This window comes from Manacus vitellinus, unplaced genomic scaffold (genome assembly GCF_001715985.3).
Source record: "Manacus vitellinus isolate BGI_N305 unplaced genomic scaffold, ASM171598v3 scaffold_10_pilon, whole genome shotgun sequence".
Classification (NCBI taxonomy): domain Eukaryota; kingdom Metazoa; phylum Chordata; class Aves; order Passeriformes; family Pipridae; genus Manacus; species Manacus vitellinus.
In genome coordinates this window covers 1610998-1629626 of record NW_021938838.1, presented here as the reverse complement: position 1 = coordinate 1629626, position 18629 = coordinate 1610998, and the positions used below count along the sequence as shown (strand labels likewise).

The 18629-nt window shown below is 52.5% G+C and overlaps 2 protein-coding genes across 2 annotated transcripts in view; one reads left to right on the top strand and one right to left on the bottom strand.

The window, feature by feature from the left end:
- Nucleotides 1-492: 492 nt before the first annotated feature.
- On the top strand, nt 493-15164 carry COG4 (component of oligomeric golgi complex 4). Its single transcript, XM_018082725.2, has 18 exons — nt 493-571; nt 1264-1378; nt 2168-2342; nt 2947-3140; nt 3612-3717; nt 4797-4954; nt 5512-5570; nt 7002-7135; nt 7650-7768; nt 8137-8303; nt 8942-9107; nt 10580-10642; nt 11098-11214; nt 12772-12864; nt 13171-13254; nt 13581-13682; nt 14057-14185; nt 14417-15164. The coding sequence occupies exons 1-18, from the start codon at nt 549-551 to the stop codon at nt 14549-14551; spliced, it is 2139 nt and encodes a 712-aa protein (XP_017938214.1). The 5' UTR covers nt 493-548; the 3' UTR covers nt 14552-15164.
- A 261-nt stretch (nt 15165-15425) lies between these two features.
- The window catches only part of FCSK (fucose kinase), a 10723-nt gene continuing 7519 nt past the window's right edge, over nt 15426-18629 (bottom strand). Inside the window, exons 11-18 of the mRNA XM_029965487.1 lie at nt 18430-18622; nt 18097-18324; nt 17822-17965; nt 17567-17686; nt 17289-17476; nt 16992-17091; nt 16222-16445; nt 15426-16023 (exon numbers count right to left, since the gene is read on the bottom strand). Of these exons, the coding sequence (XP_029821347.1) occupies nt 15907-16023; nt 16222-16445; nt 16992-17091; nt 17289-17476; nt 17567-17686; nt 17822-17965; nt 18097-18324; nt 18430-18622 (1314 nt within the window). The 3' untranslated portion in view covers nt 15426-15906. The remainder of the gene's footprint in view (nt 16024-16221; nt 16446-16991; nt 17092-17288; nt 17477-17566; nt 17687-17821; nt 17966-18096; nt 18325-18429; nt 18623-18629) is intronic.

The following is an 18629-nucleotide window of genomic DNA, read 5'->3' as shown; positions in this document are numbered from 1 at the left end:
GGAGGTGTTCGCTGCTGCAGCCCGCTCCGTCCCGCCACCGCGGTGACAGGGAGAGCGAGTGCCTCGCTTCACGGCTCCCTTAGTTTTCTGGATCCTTTCCAGAGGTGTTTAATACGCACTCGGTCGTCCCCGGGGCCCGGTGGGCGGACGGTGTCGCCTCCGCGGGTCTGGTGTCCCTGGATCGCGAGTAGCCTGGAGATTCCGAGGCTTCGTGCATTGAAAACTCGGCCAGGGGAGGAGATTGTCGGTTATCTGGCTTAAACATTGTGTGATGAGGTTCCCATAACCGATATTTTAAATGGCAAAAATATAAAGATTTATGGTATTAAAATGAGAGATCAGAAAGGATTTATTTGTCACATGAGTTCTGGGAAGCACTAATGCCTTTCTAGCTCCGTGTCCTTGACTTGGACATAGGATCTGTGATAAATTGCTGGCCTGGGCAGAGAGGAAGTCACACAAGGATTTCTTTGTCCTTTTTTTTCCAGAAAGTTGTGCAGGAAGAGCTGGATGCCCTTCTGGAGCAGCAAAGCACTATAGGGAACAAGATGGTTGCTCTTCAGCGCATGGGGTTAGTGCTCCCCACTCTCTCCCCTTCCTTCTCCTCACTGCACGACCTGAACATTCCTTTCAGCGTTGTAGAGGAACATTCTCAGGAAACATCAGGCTTTAAATCAGTTTGTGGCAGGGAACAGCAGTTGAATCCTCATCCCCAGGGCCCTAGTCTTCTCAGCAGCACTGACAGAGGGGACTGCTGTGCTGTCACACAGACTGACCTGTTTTGGTGTAGGCTGGGTGGGTTTTGAAGGTCTCACCCCAGAGATTACCAGTTTTCAGCATCAGTGCTTGGATCAGATGTCTTGTGTCAGGTGATGAAGTATTACTGCCTCTTCGTGGTGAGCTTGTGCAGGCAGTCTGGAAAGTCATCCATGTGGAAAGTCATCCTCAGTGGCCTCGTGCCTGGTAGAAGCTCAGAGCACAATTTTACAGCCTTCATCTTTCCCTTCAGAAGTGGAGACTGCCATAAAGCCCCAGTGGCTCATCCATGCCCTGTCTGATAGCAAGACACAATCAATCTGTGCAGCCCCTTCCAGAGCAATCAGTCTGTCCCATTCTGCTGCTTTGCCCCTGGGGGAAAGGCGTGGAATGGGAGGGAGTGTTGTGCCAGGAACAGTGGTGTCTGCAGGAATAACCGTCCCGCTGTCGCACGCCATCCGACTGCTCAGTGCCTGCACCTCATGTTCAGTTCCCTTGTGTTCCCAGCCCTAATCTGCAGCTGATCGAGGGGGATGCCCAGCAGTTGGCAGGAATGATCACCTTCACCTGTAACCTGGCTGAGAATGTCAGCAGCAAAGTCCGACAGCTCGACCTTGCCAAGGTAACTGGGTGGAGGGGGTTGGACTGGGCACCACCAAACGGTGTTCTGTGTGCTCACAGCACAACAGAGATGTGCTCTTTTCTCTGCTGGGCAGGAAACTGCTTTGTTCTTTATTTAGCAGGATCTTTCTGGGCTCCTGGATATTTTACGGTATAACAGTAAATATCCTAGAATCCCAGAATGGTTTGGGTTGGAAGGCACCTTAAAGCCCATCATGTTCCAACCACCCCTGCCATGGGCAGTGACACCTTTCACTAGACCAGGTTGCTCAGAGCCCCGTCCAACCTGGCCTGGAACACTTCCAGGGATGCTGCCCCAGCATCCCCTTCTGTCCATGCAGCTCCTGGTTCAATATCCTGGATAAGGTGAGGGCAGCCTTCACTGACACCCTTGTCAAGCACTGAGGACAGTGGAGATGGTCGTTGTCACCCAACCTGCTCAGGAATCTGGGCTGTTCTCTTCCTTGTCCAGAGGCAGGCTGAGAGGTGTCGATCCCAGCACTCAGCACAAATCAAACCAGACAACCTGTGGTTGTCTCTCTGGCCTGTGCCTGTTTGTTGTAGCAGAGCTGAGCTCAGCCTCAGTTTTGACAAATGCTGTTCCTCTTGCAGAGCCGTTGGTTTTATGACTTTTTAAGTAGTGTGGGGTTTCTGCTTACGTAGTTGTTTATTGTGTAGAGAAGTATGCTTCAGTCTCTTTCTTTTTTCCCCCCCCACTGTCTTCTCCTCACACTTCCCTCTCCCTGGTCTGTCCCACAGCAGGAAGCTTTACTGGGTGCCTTTCTTGCAGAACCGCCTCTATCAGGCCATTCAGAGAGCTGATGACATCCTTGACCTGAAGTTCTGCATGGATGGGGTTCAAACAGCCCTGAGGAATGAAGACTATGAACAAGCAGCAGCTCATATCCATCGCTATCTGTCTCTGGACAAGTCAGTGATTGAGCTCAGTCGTCAGGGCAAGGAAGGTGAGCTCTGCTCATGAGGTGAAGCTGATAAGTCACCCTTCCAGTAGCACATAACTAGAGACTGCATCATTTCCCATGGCAGATAGCCCAATAGACAAAGCAGAAGATCTAGTTCTGGCCAAAGTTCTTTGTATGTTATAGACTGACTTTGAGGCGAAGTGTTGTTAAGTTGGAATTAACATCAACTGAAAGAGGAGTTCCTGGCACACAGCTTTAATAGTATTTCAGGTGCTAACTAAGCAAAGGACAAAATGTTCAGGTCAAAAGAAGTAAGAGAGAAGGCCCTGTCAGGGAGAACTGTTGCAGTGTTACGGTGGGCTACCAAGCAGACCAACTGGAAATCAAGGAGTAATTTGCCAGATCCTTAGAAGAAACGTCCTGGTGGATGTGTTCTCATCTTCCATGGAAAACCACAACATTAGCTGTGTGTACATCACACACCTACCTGTCTTTCTTTGCCTATAGAGAAATTCCAGCGTGTCTTCTACCTTCTCACCCTAGAGCTGCACAGTGTTGGTCTCTCTCCTGGGGAAAAAAGTAGCTCTGGATACAGCACTAACATTGTGCTGTCACTTTTCCCTTTCTTTTCTGTCCTTTTGTCCAGGAGGCATAATTGATGCCAACCTGAAGCTCCTGCAGGAGGCAGAGCAGCGCCTGAAGACAATTGTCACAGAGAAGTTTGACACAGCCATGAAGCAGGGAGACCTGCCCCAGGTGGAACGGTTCTTCAAGATCTTTCCCCTGCTGGGCTTACACGAAGAGGGGCTGAGCAAGTTCTCTGAGTACCTCTGCAAGCAGGTAACAGGGTCTGTGAAACTGGTGTGGCCTGTCTGGTCATCCAGGGGAAAGCAAAACTCAGTCTCTGTCAATGGATGTTGTGGAAAGAGGTTTTGGCTGGGGCTTGTTAATCTTAGAAACCAGCACTGGCCTCAGTTCATCTCTCTCCCTGCATTTTGTGTCCTGGAATGGGCTTTCTGGTGTCTGAGTACAGATCCTCGGGGCTGTTTGGCTTCTCCTTCTGTGTCTTGCTCTCTGCACTTGCTTAAAGTTCATACAATGAGCCTGGAAAGAGAAGAACAAGTTTCTGTCTTTTCTCAACCCTTGAGTTTTCCACAAAAGAGGAAAGGATCCCTGTTCAAAGGAGGAACAACAGCAATAGCTCTTGCAATGGGAAGGCCAGTGAAAGCTGGATAGGGCAAGGACAGGGGACCACCCTGGGGATGAAGTAAACCTTTGGGTGTTCAGCTGACTGGTCCTGTTGTCATGCAGGTGGCCAGCAAAGCAGAAGAGAACCTGCAGCTGGTGATGGGGACAGACATGAGTGACCGTCGAGCTGCTGTCATCTTTGCAGACACCCTGACACTCCTCTTCGAAGGTAATCTTCCTTCCCTCTTTCCTGATGGATTAAAAATAGTCCCTGATGAGATTGTCCATGAATTTAAATGTTTTTAATTTTGGCTCACAAAATGCCTCATTCCCCATTGAGCTGCAGACGTGTCACACTCGAGGGACAGGGACAACACCAGCAGAATTTATTCCAGCCAGGAGAGGGCATCACAATAAGCAAGTTTTCCTACCTACAGCTTGCACAGGCACGAAGTGGATTTGCAAAGGATTCGTTGGGTTCCTCCAGGAGTCAGACTCTTCCCATTCTCTGCATCCTCAAAACGTATGGGTATTCCCAGGAGGTTTCTTCAGACTTCCAGCTCTCCAGACAAACAAATCAGATCCCTTAAGGCTGAGCAGCTGTTGGTGCCTCCAGGCCTGGCTGTTCAAGAAGCAGCATGGGAGCTTGAAAGCAGGGAGAGAAGGGAAATATGAATGCTCTGTGGGAATGTAGCCAAAGACAGTAATTGAGATTCTGTGACTATTAACCATCTTCTCTATGAAGTCTGCTCTAATTCCAGGCTGCACCACTGCCAAGTCTCTCTCCTAGCCTGGCACCCTTAGAGCTTTCTTGGCAGTAGCATTAAAAGAGGGGGAGTGTTGCTAAGTCCTGGAGTAGAGAGTTTGTGAGAAGAAAGCAATATTGTAGAGAGACCTCCTTGGAGATGAGCTTTTCCTCCACGGAGTTCTTGCCTTTACTAATGCTTGCTCTCTGTGTGCCCAAGAGCTATCCCTAGGCTGATCTTTCCCAGCACTGCTCTCCTGTAACTTGGTGGGTGCTGAGAGCTCACACTGTGTTTGGGTGGCAGTCATGCCCCCTGTCAGGTTTAGCTTGTGTGGCTTTCTCCTGGGGAAGCTTTGTACCTTGTTTGCTGGGAGGGCAGCTGGCACACATGGCATAGCAGGAGCTCTCTTTGGGGAGAGAGAATTGGCTTCTACTCCAGGAGACTTGCACTGCAGTGATTACAGTAAACAGTGGAGAGGATGGTCCGGTCTGTGGACCTGGGTAGCTCTGCTGTGCTCTGGGAACTCCCGGTAGAGTCTCTTTTGCTTCCCCTCTCCCCACAGGAATTGCTCGCATTGTGGAGACCCATCAGCCCATCGTGGAGACCTACTATGGGCCAGGGAGGCTCTACACCCTCATCAAGCACCTGCAAGTGGAATGTGACCGGCAAGTGGAGAAGGTGGTGGACAAGTTCATAAAGGAGAGGGACTATCACAGGCAGGTAAGAGCAGCGTGACACTGGCTGGTGCAGCCAACTGCAGCCTCTATCCAGCTCCGTGGGGCTCCCACTGTCACAGAGGCAGCAAAGTTTGACCTTGTGTATTAAAAGAAACCTTGCTTTACTCCATATTTATGATGATGGCTAAAGGGGTTCAGCCTGTAGCTGTTCCTTCTGCTGCAGAGAAGGACTCATTGGGAGCGTGGTAAAGGCACCCTGGGCACAGGATTCTTTGCTGTGCAGGTCTGTAGGGTGCTTTCAGCACACCTTCCCCACTGGCTTGTTCCTGCTTAGATGCAGGACTGCCATAGCTGCCTCATGGTCACATACCTTGGTGCCTCTGCTGGAGTCCCCTCCCATTGTCCTCCCTGGCAGGAGAGCTCTTCCTTGGAGGAGGAGGTGAACTGATGCAGTTCCCTTCTCTGGCAGTGCTTCCTGCAAAGCATTCCTATCACCCCCAGTGAGTAAGCACTTCCTTGGGCTACAGCACGAAGAGCAGCTGGTAACTCCAAGTCATCAGCAAAGACTGGTGACTCTCCCTTTTTTTTTTGTGATTGCAGTTCCAGCAAGTCCAGAATAGCATGATGAGAAGTTCTTCTGCAGAGAAGATTGAACCAAGGTACAAAGAAGTCTTTATGCGCTCTAACCTTTCACTCTTGAGCTGTTATTAACACTACTTAGCATTTAGATAACTCCCAGTCTTCCAGAGGTTTTGTGGCTACTAACACATAAAATCCAATTGTTAGGTGCCCTTCTCTGCCCTTTCATAAAGACAGCTTCTGACTTGGGGCTTTATTTTGCTTAGTCATTACTTTTAAGTCTCAGCACTGCTGGAGGGCTGGCAGTATCACTGCACATGAAGGACTGAGACTTTAGTTGCCTGTGCCCACTGCTCTTTGATGGCCACAGTACAGTCCCTGAAACCCACAAAATGGAGCAGCTCCCTGGGCAGATAATTTGTGACAGAATCAGGAATAAATCTGGGTTTTATTTAACCTGTACTGCTGCTGCTGCAGCAGCTCTGAAACATGGGTTTCTTGCTGATGAACCACAATGCTTTCAATTTCCCTACTTTTCTTATCTTAAATATTTACATAACCCTTAAGGAAAGCCATTTGAAAGTGCATCCAGCCCTTCTGGCACTGCCTGACTTATAAACATGCCTTGAAAGGAGACTTAGGTTCCTCAAACAAGATCTGTCTGTGAGCCTGCATAACTAATTGTTTCAGTGGTAATATAAAGATGTACTTACTGTTTGCTCTGAGTAACCATCCCAGGTTTTCTGACCTTTTGCTTTTTCATCTCTAAAATAAAGATAATGTTTCCTTGTCCCACAGTTGGGCTGTGAGGCTTTGAGCAGGATTTGTAAAATTCTTTTGTGCACACTGATGAAAAAGCTGCTGATGTGACAGTCTTTCTTTTTTTTCATGGTCATGTCTGATGTGACCACAGCATTCTGCACATTGTCACATGCTTTTTTGGTCTCACATTTCCTGAGCTGTTGAGCTTAATCAGATTCTTCATCATGTTCAGAGAAACACATGGATCTGTGCACAAAAGCACACATGAGGAGATGGCAGGGACCAAGTATTTCTAGCACTGGCTGCTTGGGGCTCGCAGAATTGTAGCAAAACTGAGGTAGGAAGGGACTGAGGAAGGTCTCTAGTCCAACCTCCCACTCAAAGCAGGGCTCATTTTGAAGTTGTAGCAGGTTGCTTAGAGTCTTGCAGTCCTTACCACTGTGATTTTAATGTGGATGTCCTCACAGCTATGAGGAAAAAGGAGGGGGAGCGTTGCTAACTCTTGGAGCAGAGAAGAAAGCAGCATTGTAGAGATCCCCCTTTGGAAATGATTTTTTGGGGGACATTTTGATTGTGTGTGCATTCTTTGCACAATTATTCTGCTGAGCTCTGCCACTCAAAGGCACAGATGGAAAGGGGCAGTATTGGTCTTGCAATGAGAGAACAGAAAACACACTACCTGACTGAATTAAATTAGTGCCTCTCCTTTTGTAGTGTTGCTACCTTGGTTCTTGCTCTGTTCCTTCCAGGGAGCTTGACCCCATTTTAACAGAAGTCACCCTGATGAACGCCCGCAGTGAGCTCTACTTGAGGTTCATCAAGAGACGAATAGTAGCTGATTTTGAGGTGGGAGATGCCACAGCCTCAGAGGAAGTAAAGCAAGGTAACACCTTGAACACCAGGACTTGCAGGCTCTCTGTTCATCGGAGCCAGAAATGGAGATATCTCTGAGGCAGTGGCAGAGCAGAGTGACACAGGATCTGCAAAGATGCTTTGGGAGCACGCTGTGGAAGAGGACTGTGTAGCTTGACCTCTCCAAACCTGTTTTCAGCACTGGTTGTTCCCTCTAACGGAGAAACCAGCATTAGGAATGACTGTAGAGTATAACAAACAAGAGAGGGAGGGACATTTGGTCACTGCAGGCACAAATCCTAAAGATGGAGGCCACAGGGAAAACAGGCTCGGGGTTTTGGTACTCTGTGGAGCTCTGGAAATCATTTTTGTCACCTGCAAAATTCAGCTCAGCAATTTCAGCTCCACAGTTGAGGCCTGTGATTTCTTCCAAGTTGGGCTTGGCAGGTGTGTGTCCCTTGGGTGTCCATCAGAGAGGTAGCAAGGGGACTTGGTGGAACTGCTTTCTGCCATTTGGTCCCTGCTGATGGTTCTCTCTTCTGTAGAGCATCAAAAATATCTGGACAAGCTCCTCAACAACTGTCTGCTGAGCTGCACCATGCAAGAGCTCATTGGCTACTACATCACCATGGAGGAATACTTCATGAGGGAGACTGTCAACAAGGTAGGGCTCTGACTGTGCTGAGAAACTCTCCGATGGTTCTCTGTGTGTGCTCCCCAGTCCTCTGCTGAGCATCCCACGGGAGGGATGCAAGTACATGGCAGGTCTGCAGTTGTTGGGAAGGCCTTTTGTTTCCCTTGGCCTTGAAAAGCAAGTGTTTGGTTCTGAACTTTGGCTCCAGACATACCCGTGGGTATCTTCCTGAGACAGATCTTCCAGGTCTGTGGGCTCCTGAAAACTGAGTGCCAGCCCACACAGGGTACAGTCCCACTCAGGGTGAAGGGGGCAGACCAAGTTTGGTCTCACAGCACTGCTCTGAGAGGGCACCATCACTCACTGGGCTCGGGGCTCTGAGACAGCTTTCTTTGCAGGCTGTTGCCATGGACAGCTATGAGAAGGGCCAGCTCACCTCCAGCATGGTGGATGACGTGTTTTATATAGTGAAGAAGTGCATTGGGCGTGCTCTGTCCAGCTCCAGCATAGACTGTCTCTGTGCCATGATCAACCACTCCACCACTGAGCTGGAGTCTGACTTCAGGTAATGCCAGTACACCAGGTTTGTTGTAACGTGCCTGCACCTCACGTTCTTCAAACAGTGTTTGCTGTCAGGTGGTGTTCCTTGTGTTCTTCACCTTTGAACCTCTGATTTGTCATGCTTGCAGGAAGCAGTGGCAGGTGGGCTGTGGGAAGCTGGAGCTGGGCATCTTTTCTCACACTAGTGGTGATCACCTGTAGGACAAACAGAAAAAGGAATCTCATGGCCCAAAATCCCTAGGAGACCAAGTCACCACATAGCATTGGGGTGCTACTCTGCTTGATGGTACATGACCACCCCTAGTGTTCTCTGGGTTCCTTAGTGACTCAAACTTCGGGTGAGCCTGCAGAAATTGTCCTGCTGTTTTTCATCCCAACATGGGAGTGGGGAACTGACTGAAGACTGCAAGCATCTGCAGGCAGGATATTTGAGAAAGCTCAGAATCTGGGTGGTTACGTTTTTCTTTCTGCCTTTAGATGCTGGCAGGAGATACTTGCCAGCCCTCTTTTGTCCCCATGAAGTCCCACTTACCTTGTCCAGGTCCCAGCTCAGACAGAACACTGTCCCCTGTCACAGAGCACAGTTCTGTTGTCGCCTGCAGTTATTTGCTCTAAGCCCTGGTATGTTCTGCTTGCCCATAGGGAGGTTCTGTACAACAAGCTGAAGCAGGGCTTTCCAGCCACGACCTTCCAGGACTTCCAGAGAGGGGTGACCAGTGCTGTGAACATCATGCACAGCAGCCTCCAGCAGGGCAAGTTCGACACCAAAGGCATTGAAAGCACCGACGAGGCCAAGCAGTCCTTTCTGGTGGGTTTGGTGGCTGTTCTGGTGTGGAATGAGTTGGGGTGGGGGGAAAGGCAATGGGGAGCTCTTGGGAACAGCACTGGTGTGACTATGGTGTCCAGAGAATCTGAAAACCTGTTCAGGTATGGTGGGTGGCCTGACTTTGGATGTTGGTAGATGCTTCTACCTCACCTCATGTTTGTAGGGCTTCCACACCAAGTCACAAGTGTGATACCATGAGTGTCTCTTGGGCTGCTGCAGTAATGGTTCCTTCTGGGCTGGGGAAGAGTCTGAGCTCTTCAGAGGTGTCCATCAATCCTGTTCTTCACAGGCTCTGCACAAAGGTGGTGGGGGAGCATCTCATCCACACCTTCCTCCAGATAAAAAGGTTTCCTGGCCCAAGCTCAGGGCTCCTGCACTTTGACTTAGCATGTTGGAGAGTTTCCATTAGAGCAGGGTTGTTTGCTCTGCCGGGCCTGCATGATCCTCCTGTTGCCTTCTAACAGCAGTACTGCAGCTCCCTGTGTGCTTGAGCAGGCCAGAACGTGGCAGGGAGCATTAGAGACCCCTCAGAGAGCGTCTCTGTCTTCTGCAGCATAACACATCCTTCCCCATGGTGGGATGCTGTATAGACCTTGCCTTGTGGAAAAGACCTCACTGGGAGAACATCTCTGGCTCTGCCCTCTCAGGGTTTGAGCAGACCTGTGGGCAGGGACTGAGAGCACTGGAGAGGGGCTGGCTCACCTTGGCTCATCTCCTTCTCTGTAAGTTGCTGTGAACAGCCAGCACTGAAGAGATTCCTTGGAACTTTCAGTGTACAAAGAGAGAAGGCAACAAAAGGAGCAGGAGGGACTGAACTCTTCCATTTCATTGAATTCTTGGTTACAGGTGTCTGCATTTCTTGAAGCAAAGGGCTCAGAATGTCAGTTCTCCCACTGAATTTCCTCATTCATCTGTCACCTTGCCTCATTTCCCTGTCTGCACAAAGCCCAGCCTTATACTGATGTTTAGTTCAGCTTCAGCAGGTAGAGAACAGTCTGTTCAGGGGAGAACAGACACTTACCTGGCAGGAGGGCTGCTGATTCCTGCATAATTACCTGTGCTTTCCTGCCTCCCCTCCTGCTTCAGACACAGTGTATAAACCATTGCCCTCAGCCACTCTGGCTCTGTTCTTCATGACACATTAAGCTGGGGGTACACCATGGCTTCCACCAGTCACCCACAAGTCAGGCTTCACTGCAGCATCGTGGGCAGAGTGATGAGAAAAAGGCATAAACTGTCTCAAACTCTGTGCTAGCTGCAGGTTCTGTAGTTTGGCTTCATGCAACTCAGTGAACCTGCAATGCTCGGATCTCACAGTAGCAACTCTGTCCCTTAAATATTTACATTTCAGCCTGTGCTGTTGGCAGGGCATGGAGTAAACATATGGATTTGAGGCTGAGGTGCTGAGAAATTCCAATGGATTCTACTTGGGTTTGTTTTGATTTTTTCCCCAGGTGACCTTAAACAACGTGGAAGTCTGCAGTGAAAACATCATGACCCTAAAGAAGACGTTGGAGGTGCGGTCTGTGTTCTTCACTGGTTTTTTTCTTAAATCAGATTTGTAATATCCTCCCTTGGTGGGGGTCAGGTAAACCATCTGGACTTTGATATGCCCAAATTCCTGAAGCCTTTGCCCTCCAGCCTTAGGAAAGCAATACTGAGCTGGCAGAGCAACTTCCAGCTGATGGCAGCAGCCGGAAATACCATTTCCTCCAGCCTGACCAACCTGGTGCAGGAATAAAATGCACATCATGGAGAGGCTGTGCTTCTCTGGTGCTGGGCTAGACAGCCCCTGGCCTCCTTTCCTGCTCTCCCTCTCTCTCCCCAGCTGGATCCAGCTGCCTGTGCCTTTGCAGGGGCAGGAGCTGTCCTAGCCCACGGGCTGGTGGGCATCCAGAGCTCGGCAACACGAGGGGATAGGAACTGCCCAGGTTATTAATTTGCAACTTGCTCACGGATGTCTTCCCTGCAGAGTGATTGCAGCAAACTGCTCAGCCAAGGCTTTGGGGGTGAGCAGGCACAGGCCAAGATTGAGAGCTGCCTGTCGGACATGGCTGCTGTCTCCAACAAATTCCGTGACCTGCTGCAGGTGAGTGCCTGGAGGAGTTGCTGCTGGCCCCCAACACAGGCTGCTGGTGTCTTCAGGGAGAACTCAAGCAGGAGTCAGGTCAGCCCAGGACCTGACCCCAGGAGTGCTGGGTAGGGGTGCAGTCAGCTTTGAGGCGTGGGAGCAGCCCCAGCCCGTTTGCACAGCTGCACCAGCTGGTGACTGCAGAAAAGCACTGGAAGCAGCTGCAGAGCCAGAAGGAATGTTGCTCCATTTGTCTTCACTCAGTATGGAGTTGTAGTTGGTTCAGCACTTTCAGGAGAAGAAATATTAATAGCATTTCCATCTCCTCCATTCTCCCTCGTGGCACAGCACATTGTCAAGTTGTCCACAACCTCACTAAGTAATGCTGAAGACAAGCAGTTGGTAGAAAAGAGCTGCTCTTTTCTCAGGTTTCTCCTCCTTTCCCAAATGAAAATACTCCTCGGCATAGAGTCTGGCTGAATCCAGTCTCCTGTGGCATCCTGGGGCCTCTTGTCCTAAAATTTCACAGTGGTCTCTGGCAGGGAGAGACACAGGAAGACCTAGTACCTCCTGTGGAAAGAAACCAAGCAAAAAGAGAGTATTTTCAGCCAGGTTTGCCTTTGTTCTTCACAGAGAGGCCAGGCTATTTTTCATTTGGCTTTGCAGTTCAGGGCAGCCAGATGTCTTCAGAGCAGCATTGCCAGAAAACCCTCTTGGTGCTTGTGGTCTGTATCAAAACCAAAGAGCTTGTCAGTAGGGAGTAAAACTCTCCAGACTAGCTCTAGTGCAGTGTTAAAACTGGCTGCAAAGCAATCAAGAGTCTGAGCAGAAAATTCCTGCACTGTATGAATCACACACACATTGAATTTGCCTTGGAAAAGGGCAATTGCCAGCAGGGCCTGCTCACAAATGCCAGTTTTAGTGAAAAACTTCCATCAAATGCCGGGCAGTATCAGTACCTGCATAGTTTCATGCTGGGTGAGCTTACTGAGCCAAAGGGGGGTGTCTGAGAAGAGAGGCCTTTGAGAGCTCTTGAGCATCACAACGGACAGAGGAGGCTTTGCTGACAACCTGCTGCTCAGGGGAGATGGCGTGTTGCTGGGGTTATGATTAATGCAGGGAACTCACTCTGGGTACAGCTTTTATCCTCCTTTTAGCTTCTCCTACTGAGCTAAGCTGCACTGGAGGTGGGAGGCATCAGCTGAGTGTAATCTCATTGACCTGGCTGGTGCTGAGTGGAAAAGCTGGAGTTTGTGGCCTTTCCTGTGTGCCTCACTCCTGCCAGGAAACCTCTGTAGCTGTGCAGGATGGGCTGGGGGAAGCAAGAGCCCTTCAGACCAGGCTGCAAGTCAGCACAAAAGCAGCTTCTGGGCCAACATCCTTCCTCTTCTTGTTGTGGTGTCCTCAGAGCCTGCCAGCACTGGAAAAGTGGGGGATTTGGGACTTCTGAGTTCAGGTTCCTGTGCAAGTCTGCGGGTCGGTTTCCCCAGCTTGCAGTGAGGATGGAAGCATCAACACATCCTAGCTGTAAAGGTTTTGTGCCTCATTGTCCTCTCCTCTTGCTGTCCCCCTCAGGAAGGTCTCAGTGAGCTGAACAGCACAGCCATCAAGCCCCAGGTGAAGCCCTGGATCAACCTGTTCCTCTCTGTCTCCCACAACATCGAGGAGGTAAGGCTCAGTGTTCTCTGCTTCCAGCTGTACCTGGGCATTCTTCATCCTCTGCTCAGCAGCACAGTCAGAGCAATGCATTCATTCTCCTCAGTTACCTGCTGTTTCCTTGGCACAGAGCAACAGTAAAATACCCAGATCTTCCTCTGCAGCTGAGCCTGGAAAGGGACATTTGGCTAGAGAGGAGCTTGAGAAAACGGAAAGGGTGCAGAGCTGCTCCAGGAGGAGCAACCCTTCCTGTCCTCTGGGCTGTTGGCTGCAATTCACTTCAGGCCACATAAACAACCTTTTGCATTTCACTATCAGGAGGAGTTCAGCGACTACGAGGCCAACGACCCCTGGGTCCAGCAGTTCATCGTCAATCTGGAACAGCAGATGACAGAGTTCAAGGTGAGAGGAAGGGAGGGAGATGGCAGCCTGCCAGGTTTTAGCCAGACTTCCACGTGGCATCTCCCAGCTTCTCCCCTGCTCAGGGGAATGGCAGGCAGAGATGTCCTCCAGTGCCTTGCAGGGCTTTTAGGGGTCCAGTCACCCCCTTCTCCTGCAATTCTCAAAGCCTGCTCGCAGCCCCCACGTGCCTGGATCACTTCTGTGGCGCTCTCCACTTGACAAGCCTGCAAGTGATGGGTCATTATTTGAAAGCTCTCCTAGGCTTGGGGTTTGGGGACCTCTGCTCAGTTTTTCTTGACAAGAGTGACACAGGTTTCTGCTTCCAGGCTGGACTGTCTCCAGTGATTTACGATACCCTCACTGGTCTTACAACCAGTCTCATAGCCATTGAACTGGAGAAAGTGCTGCTCAAATCCACTTTTAGCAGGGTAAGCAAAACCCCCCTCTACCCTGTAACCTGGTTTGACTCCAAACCCTTTGTAAAGGGATGGGGCAGGTCAGAGGCAAATGTTACCCGCAAAAAAGCTCTGCAACCACCAGTGGCCAACTCAGGGACATCCTGTATTACCACTCACAAGGAGAAAGTGTGTTATGTGATAGGCCTGAGAAAAGCTGGCACCAATAAGGGGGGGTGGCTTTAATGGTGGGTCTAAGCATAAGCCATTTTAAGCTGCAGTAAATGGTCTAACTGGAACCCTCCTGCTCAGAGACCTCCCCCTGCTACTCTATGACTTTTAACTGTATCTTTGGCACAACCCCTGGGCCTGCTTGGAGAGGTAACAGAGCTCCCTCGTGCCCACAGCTCGGCGGTCTGCAGTTCGACAAGGAGCTGAGGTCTCTCATAGCCTATCTCACCACAGTCACCACCTGGACTATCCGCGACAAGTTCGCCCGTCTTTCCCAGATGGCCACCATCCTCAACCTGGAAAGGGTGAGCTGCACTTGGTCTGCTTTTACTGGGGGATTGTGGGAGCCCCAGCTGGACTCCACGTGGCTTTACTGAGCTCATCCAGGTGTCGTCACACCTCCAGGGCGTGGGGAAGCTGGAGAAGTTGCCCCGTGCCTGATGGGTGCTCACCTGCGGGGTTAGTGGCAGAGTTTGAACTCACCTGTGCGGGTGGTCTGTGCTGAGTCGTCTCCTACAGGTCCCTTCTTTTTCCAGGTGACAGAGATCCTGGATTACTGGGGCCCGAACTCGGGCCCGCTGACCTGGCGCCTGACGCCGGCCGAGGTGCGGCAGGTCCTGGCTCTGCGCATCGACTTCCGCAGCGAGGACATCAAGCGGCTGCGCCTGTAGTCGGTCGGTGCTTGTGCCAGCACCACACTCGAGGGAACGGCAGGAGACCTGCAGCCCCGAGGCCTGCCTGGGCCCTGCCATGGCTGGCTGCTACACAGCATGGGGGTGGGGTGATATCTGCCCTTCCACTGACATTCCTTGGAGCAAAGGGCTTTCCTGGGCCTGGCAAGAAGAGCTGACACCCCTTTGTGGGAGCAGAAGCAAGGCAGCAGAGGAATCTTTCTCAGAACACAGGCTAGTGCCAGCTCCTGATTCCCTGCACTCTGCTCCCTGTGGGAGGCCACAGGGCTGGACACCTGGGGGCTGCTGTGGCCCAAAGATGGGTCTGCAGAGCTCTGCCTGTGCAGCTGCTGCAGTCACGTGCCCTCTGTGCCCCCAGTTCAAGGGTCAGCTACTGGAGTCACAAATCCTGAGCCCTGGTTCTCTCCTGGTGGTGGTGCGGACTGTTCTGCTGAAGGGAAAAGGAGTGATTTCCTTGGGAAGGTACTTGAAAAATCACTAGAAAGCCTCTGTGGGAAGCAGGGCTGTGTCCCTGCTGGCTTGCTGTGCCCTGTACAGCTACTCTGTAAATAAACCTCACCTGGCTGAGCTGCAGTCTCAGGTGGTGTGTGCATCCATGGGCCTGGAGAGATGCTGGACAAGAGCTCTGCTCCATTTCTCCTCTTCTACCCTCGCCAGGGTATCCAGAGGATCTTCCTGTCCTGCCTGATGCTGTTCCCATCACCTAGGGTTGTGGAGGGCAATGACCAGCCCCTGCATGCAGTTTCTGCCATTCCCACTCCTAGAAAAGCTTTGCCCATGCATTGCTGGGCTCTTGCTCTCCCTGGGAGCAGCCCTGCCAGGGACAGAGGGGCACAAACACCTGCTGGGAACAAGCTCTTTTATTCAGACTGACTGCAGGAATTAGTAGCTTGCTTTCATTATTCACTATATCAACACTGAAATAGTCCCTCAGGACAGGAGAGGGTCTTGATTCCACATCCAGGTGCATCCTTGGTGCAGGAGCATTGTGTGCTGAACAGGCAGTGTGGGTCCCTGCTGCTGGAAGAGCAGGAAGGTTCCTGCCAGAGGCAGCATCACAAATGCTAGTCTTTTCCCTTTGGAGAACTGTAAAAACTGGAGTGAAACTGCAAAATCAGGCTGGAGGCCCTTGCAAACTGTCCTTCCAGCAAGGCCATCCTCCAGGGAGAATTGTGCCTGCCCAGCTCATCACAACTTTTCCAGCCTCTGTGGCTTTTGGGGCAAGCAGCAGCACAAAAAGGCCATATCAAGACCTAAGGCACCTGCTGGAGCTGCCCTTAAAGCAGTGAGGATTTCCTGTGTATCTGCCAGGAACTGGCCAGGGCTGAAGGCCTTCACACAGCCCTGTCCTCTCCAGGGCGAGCACCATCCTTCGTATCACATCCCACAACCTCCACGGAGAAACCGCCCGTGTCCACCTCGATGCTGTGGATGCTGAAGTTGCCCAGCCCCTAGAAAAATAAAGAGTCACTGGTTGGGGCAGGAGCCAGCAAGGGACCTGTTCTCACCTCCAAGGTCCCAGGGAGGGCACTGGGACAACCAGCCATCACATCCCACGCGCGGTAGGGCGAGATGCTCCTCGTGCTCTCTTACATAAAGCTCCTGCAAACCGCCCGTGACAGTGAACCTCCCGGGAGCTCACACCTCACCTCGGTGCCAGTGAGGATCTGCTGCAAAGCCTCTCTTTGCTGCGGGGCTTTGGTTAGGACGTAAAGGAAGCCACCGCCGCCGGCCCCGGCCAAGCACTGCCCGTGGACGTGGGGCCGGAGAGCGTCCATCATGTGCCCCACGGCCAGCGGCTCACACCCAGGGGCCATGACCTTCTTCTGCTGCCAGTAGCGGTCCAGACACTCGCCAATGAGCGGCAGGTCACCTGCAGGGAAGGGGAGATTGCAAATTACTTGTCTCTGCTTCTCGCCCGAAGGGCACAAACCTGTCTCTGCCTCTCCTGCTCAGCACAAGCTAAATTCTGCCTTCTCCTCTCCCCAGTTCCTCCCAGCTCTGCCTGCCGAGCAGGCAACCCCAGCCCTGTCATGTTGCTGTTTATTTTTAATCCTCCACAGGGGGAGGATTTGCTTGCTTTTATGCTCTGGCTTCCTCTCCACAGCATCCCAGCAGCCAAGTGAACCCACTGCACAGGCCAAGAATGGCCCTCAGCCCTGTCACCAATGGCTCACAGAAAATCAGCCAGATACAGCATGTCTAACCCTCTCTTCCTCAAAAATCTTCATTCAAGCCTGAATTTTGGGGTGTTGCCTGGTGAGGGTGTGCCTGGGGGAGGATTTGAGACTTTTGCAGCTGCAAGAGCCTGCACCCATCAGCCTTTGCCCCCTCCAGGACTGCACAGCCTCTCCCCAGGAAGTTTGTGTTTCTTCAGCTGTTAAAAGGGCTGGCTTGGCACAGGAAAGGGGATTCACACCTTGCCTCAAGGCCTGGGCACACTCCTCAGCGTTGCTCACCAGCGCATCAGTGTTTTGCACAATGGAGGGCAGCCTGGCATACCAGTTCCTCACCACATCCTGCAAGAGGCCAGAATGTCCCTGTCACCATCCCCCTGGCTTCAGCAGCACCTGGGGACGTAATGCTGCACCCACAGCCTTGGGTGTCAGCTCCCACTGGGGTGGCAAAGCTCTGCACCAGTGAAGGGGACAGGCACCAAAGGCCACAGGGGGAGCAGAGGCCAGACCTGTGACACCCAGGGGCACCCAGGCATTACCTGGAGCAGGTTGCGGGCCAGGCGAGTCTTCCCCGTGTACACCAGCAGCAAGTGATCACTGAGGGTCTGGGTAAAACCGTCAGGCACCGGGATCGGCTCCACTTCCACCCTGAGGGGCAACTGGGCCTTCGACCTTCCGATTTTGATGCCAGGGACGAGCCCACCAACCTGGTCCTGCCAACCACCACCTGCAGGGCAGAGGGTCCTCAGCCACCACTGGGACACCCACCCCCTGGGCCAGCTGCTCCCCCGGGCCAGCTGCTCCCCCAGGCCACTACCTGTCGTGAGCCTCTGCTCCAGGTGCAGCACGGCGTGGATGAGGGACTCGGTGCTGGCAGCCTTCCCAGCCGCCCGGTACAGCGATGCCATCACCGCTCCTGCCAGGATGCTGCTGGTGCCTGCAGGGAGCACAGGCAGGGCAGTGAGGCACTGTGTGTGCTAAGGGTGGGGAGTGGCAAGGGGGATGCCCCATCCTGGTGCTGGCGACTCTCTGGTGCAGGAGGGACTGCCCAGCCCTTTCCTTGCAGACTTACCCAGGCCAGACCCGTGGGGCAGCTTGGACCAGGTGTGCACTTCGAAGCCACTCCCAAAACTCTCCATCAGCTGGACCCGCAAGGGTTTCTGTGAGGGGAACTGCACGACCTGGGTGCAGATGAAGGCAGCTTTGAGCAAGGCTCCTGAAAACAAGAGGAGGTAAAGCTGATGCCTGCTGTGATACCTGCTCCCTCATCCCATTGTCCCCAAAAACCCTGGCACCAAGAGGCCATGGCAGGTGCAGAGCTGGGCTGTGCAGGTGGGGACACCTCACCTGGTGCATGTGGCTGGCAGTAATCCTGTAGGTGCTCCAGCTCCTGGCACACCAGCTCCATCACTGCCTGGCTCGGTGGGGCCCCGCTGAGGCTGACGAGGCGCAGCTCCGGTGCGGGGATGCGGCGCACCCGGGCACCGATGGGCCGGCACCCGTCCACCAGCACCGCCACGTCCACCACGGCCCCCCCGTGCTCGTAGGTGATGGGGGGGGTGTCACTCCAGCCACCTGGAGCCAAGGCTCAGCATCAGCCCCCTCAGGGCACCCCGACTCCTTTTTCCCCAGCACCACAGGGGTGAGACACGGATCATCTGACTGGGGGGATGCACTCACCGGAGAGGTCCAGGCGGGCCGGACAAGCCACCTGCACCCAGTGCCCCAAGGGTGGCAGCTCTGACTGCCCCACGGTGACAAACTGGCACGAGGACATCACCGCCTGCCGGACCAGGATTTGCTCGGCCCCCTCGTAATGCCGAGCCGCTCTCACCAGCAGAGCCGGCCTGGGATGAGAGGGGTGCTGAGCCCACTGCCAC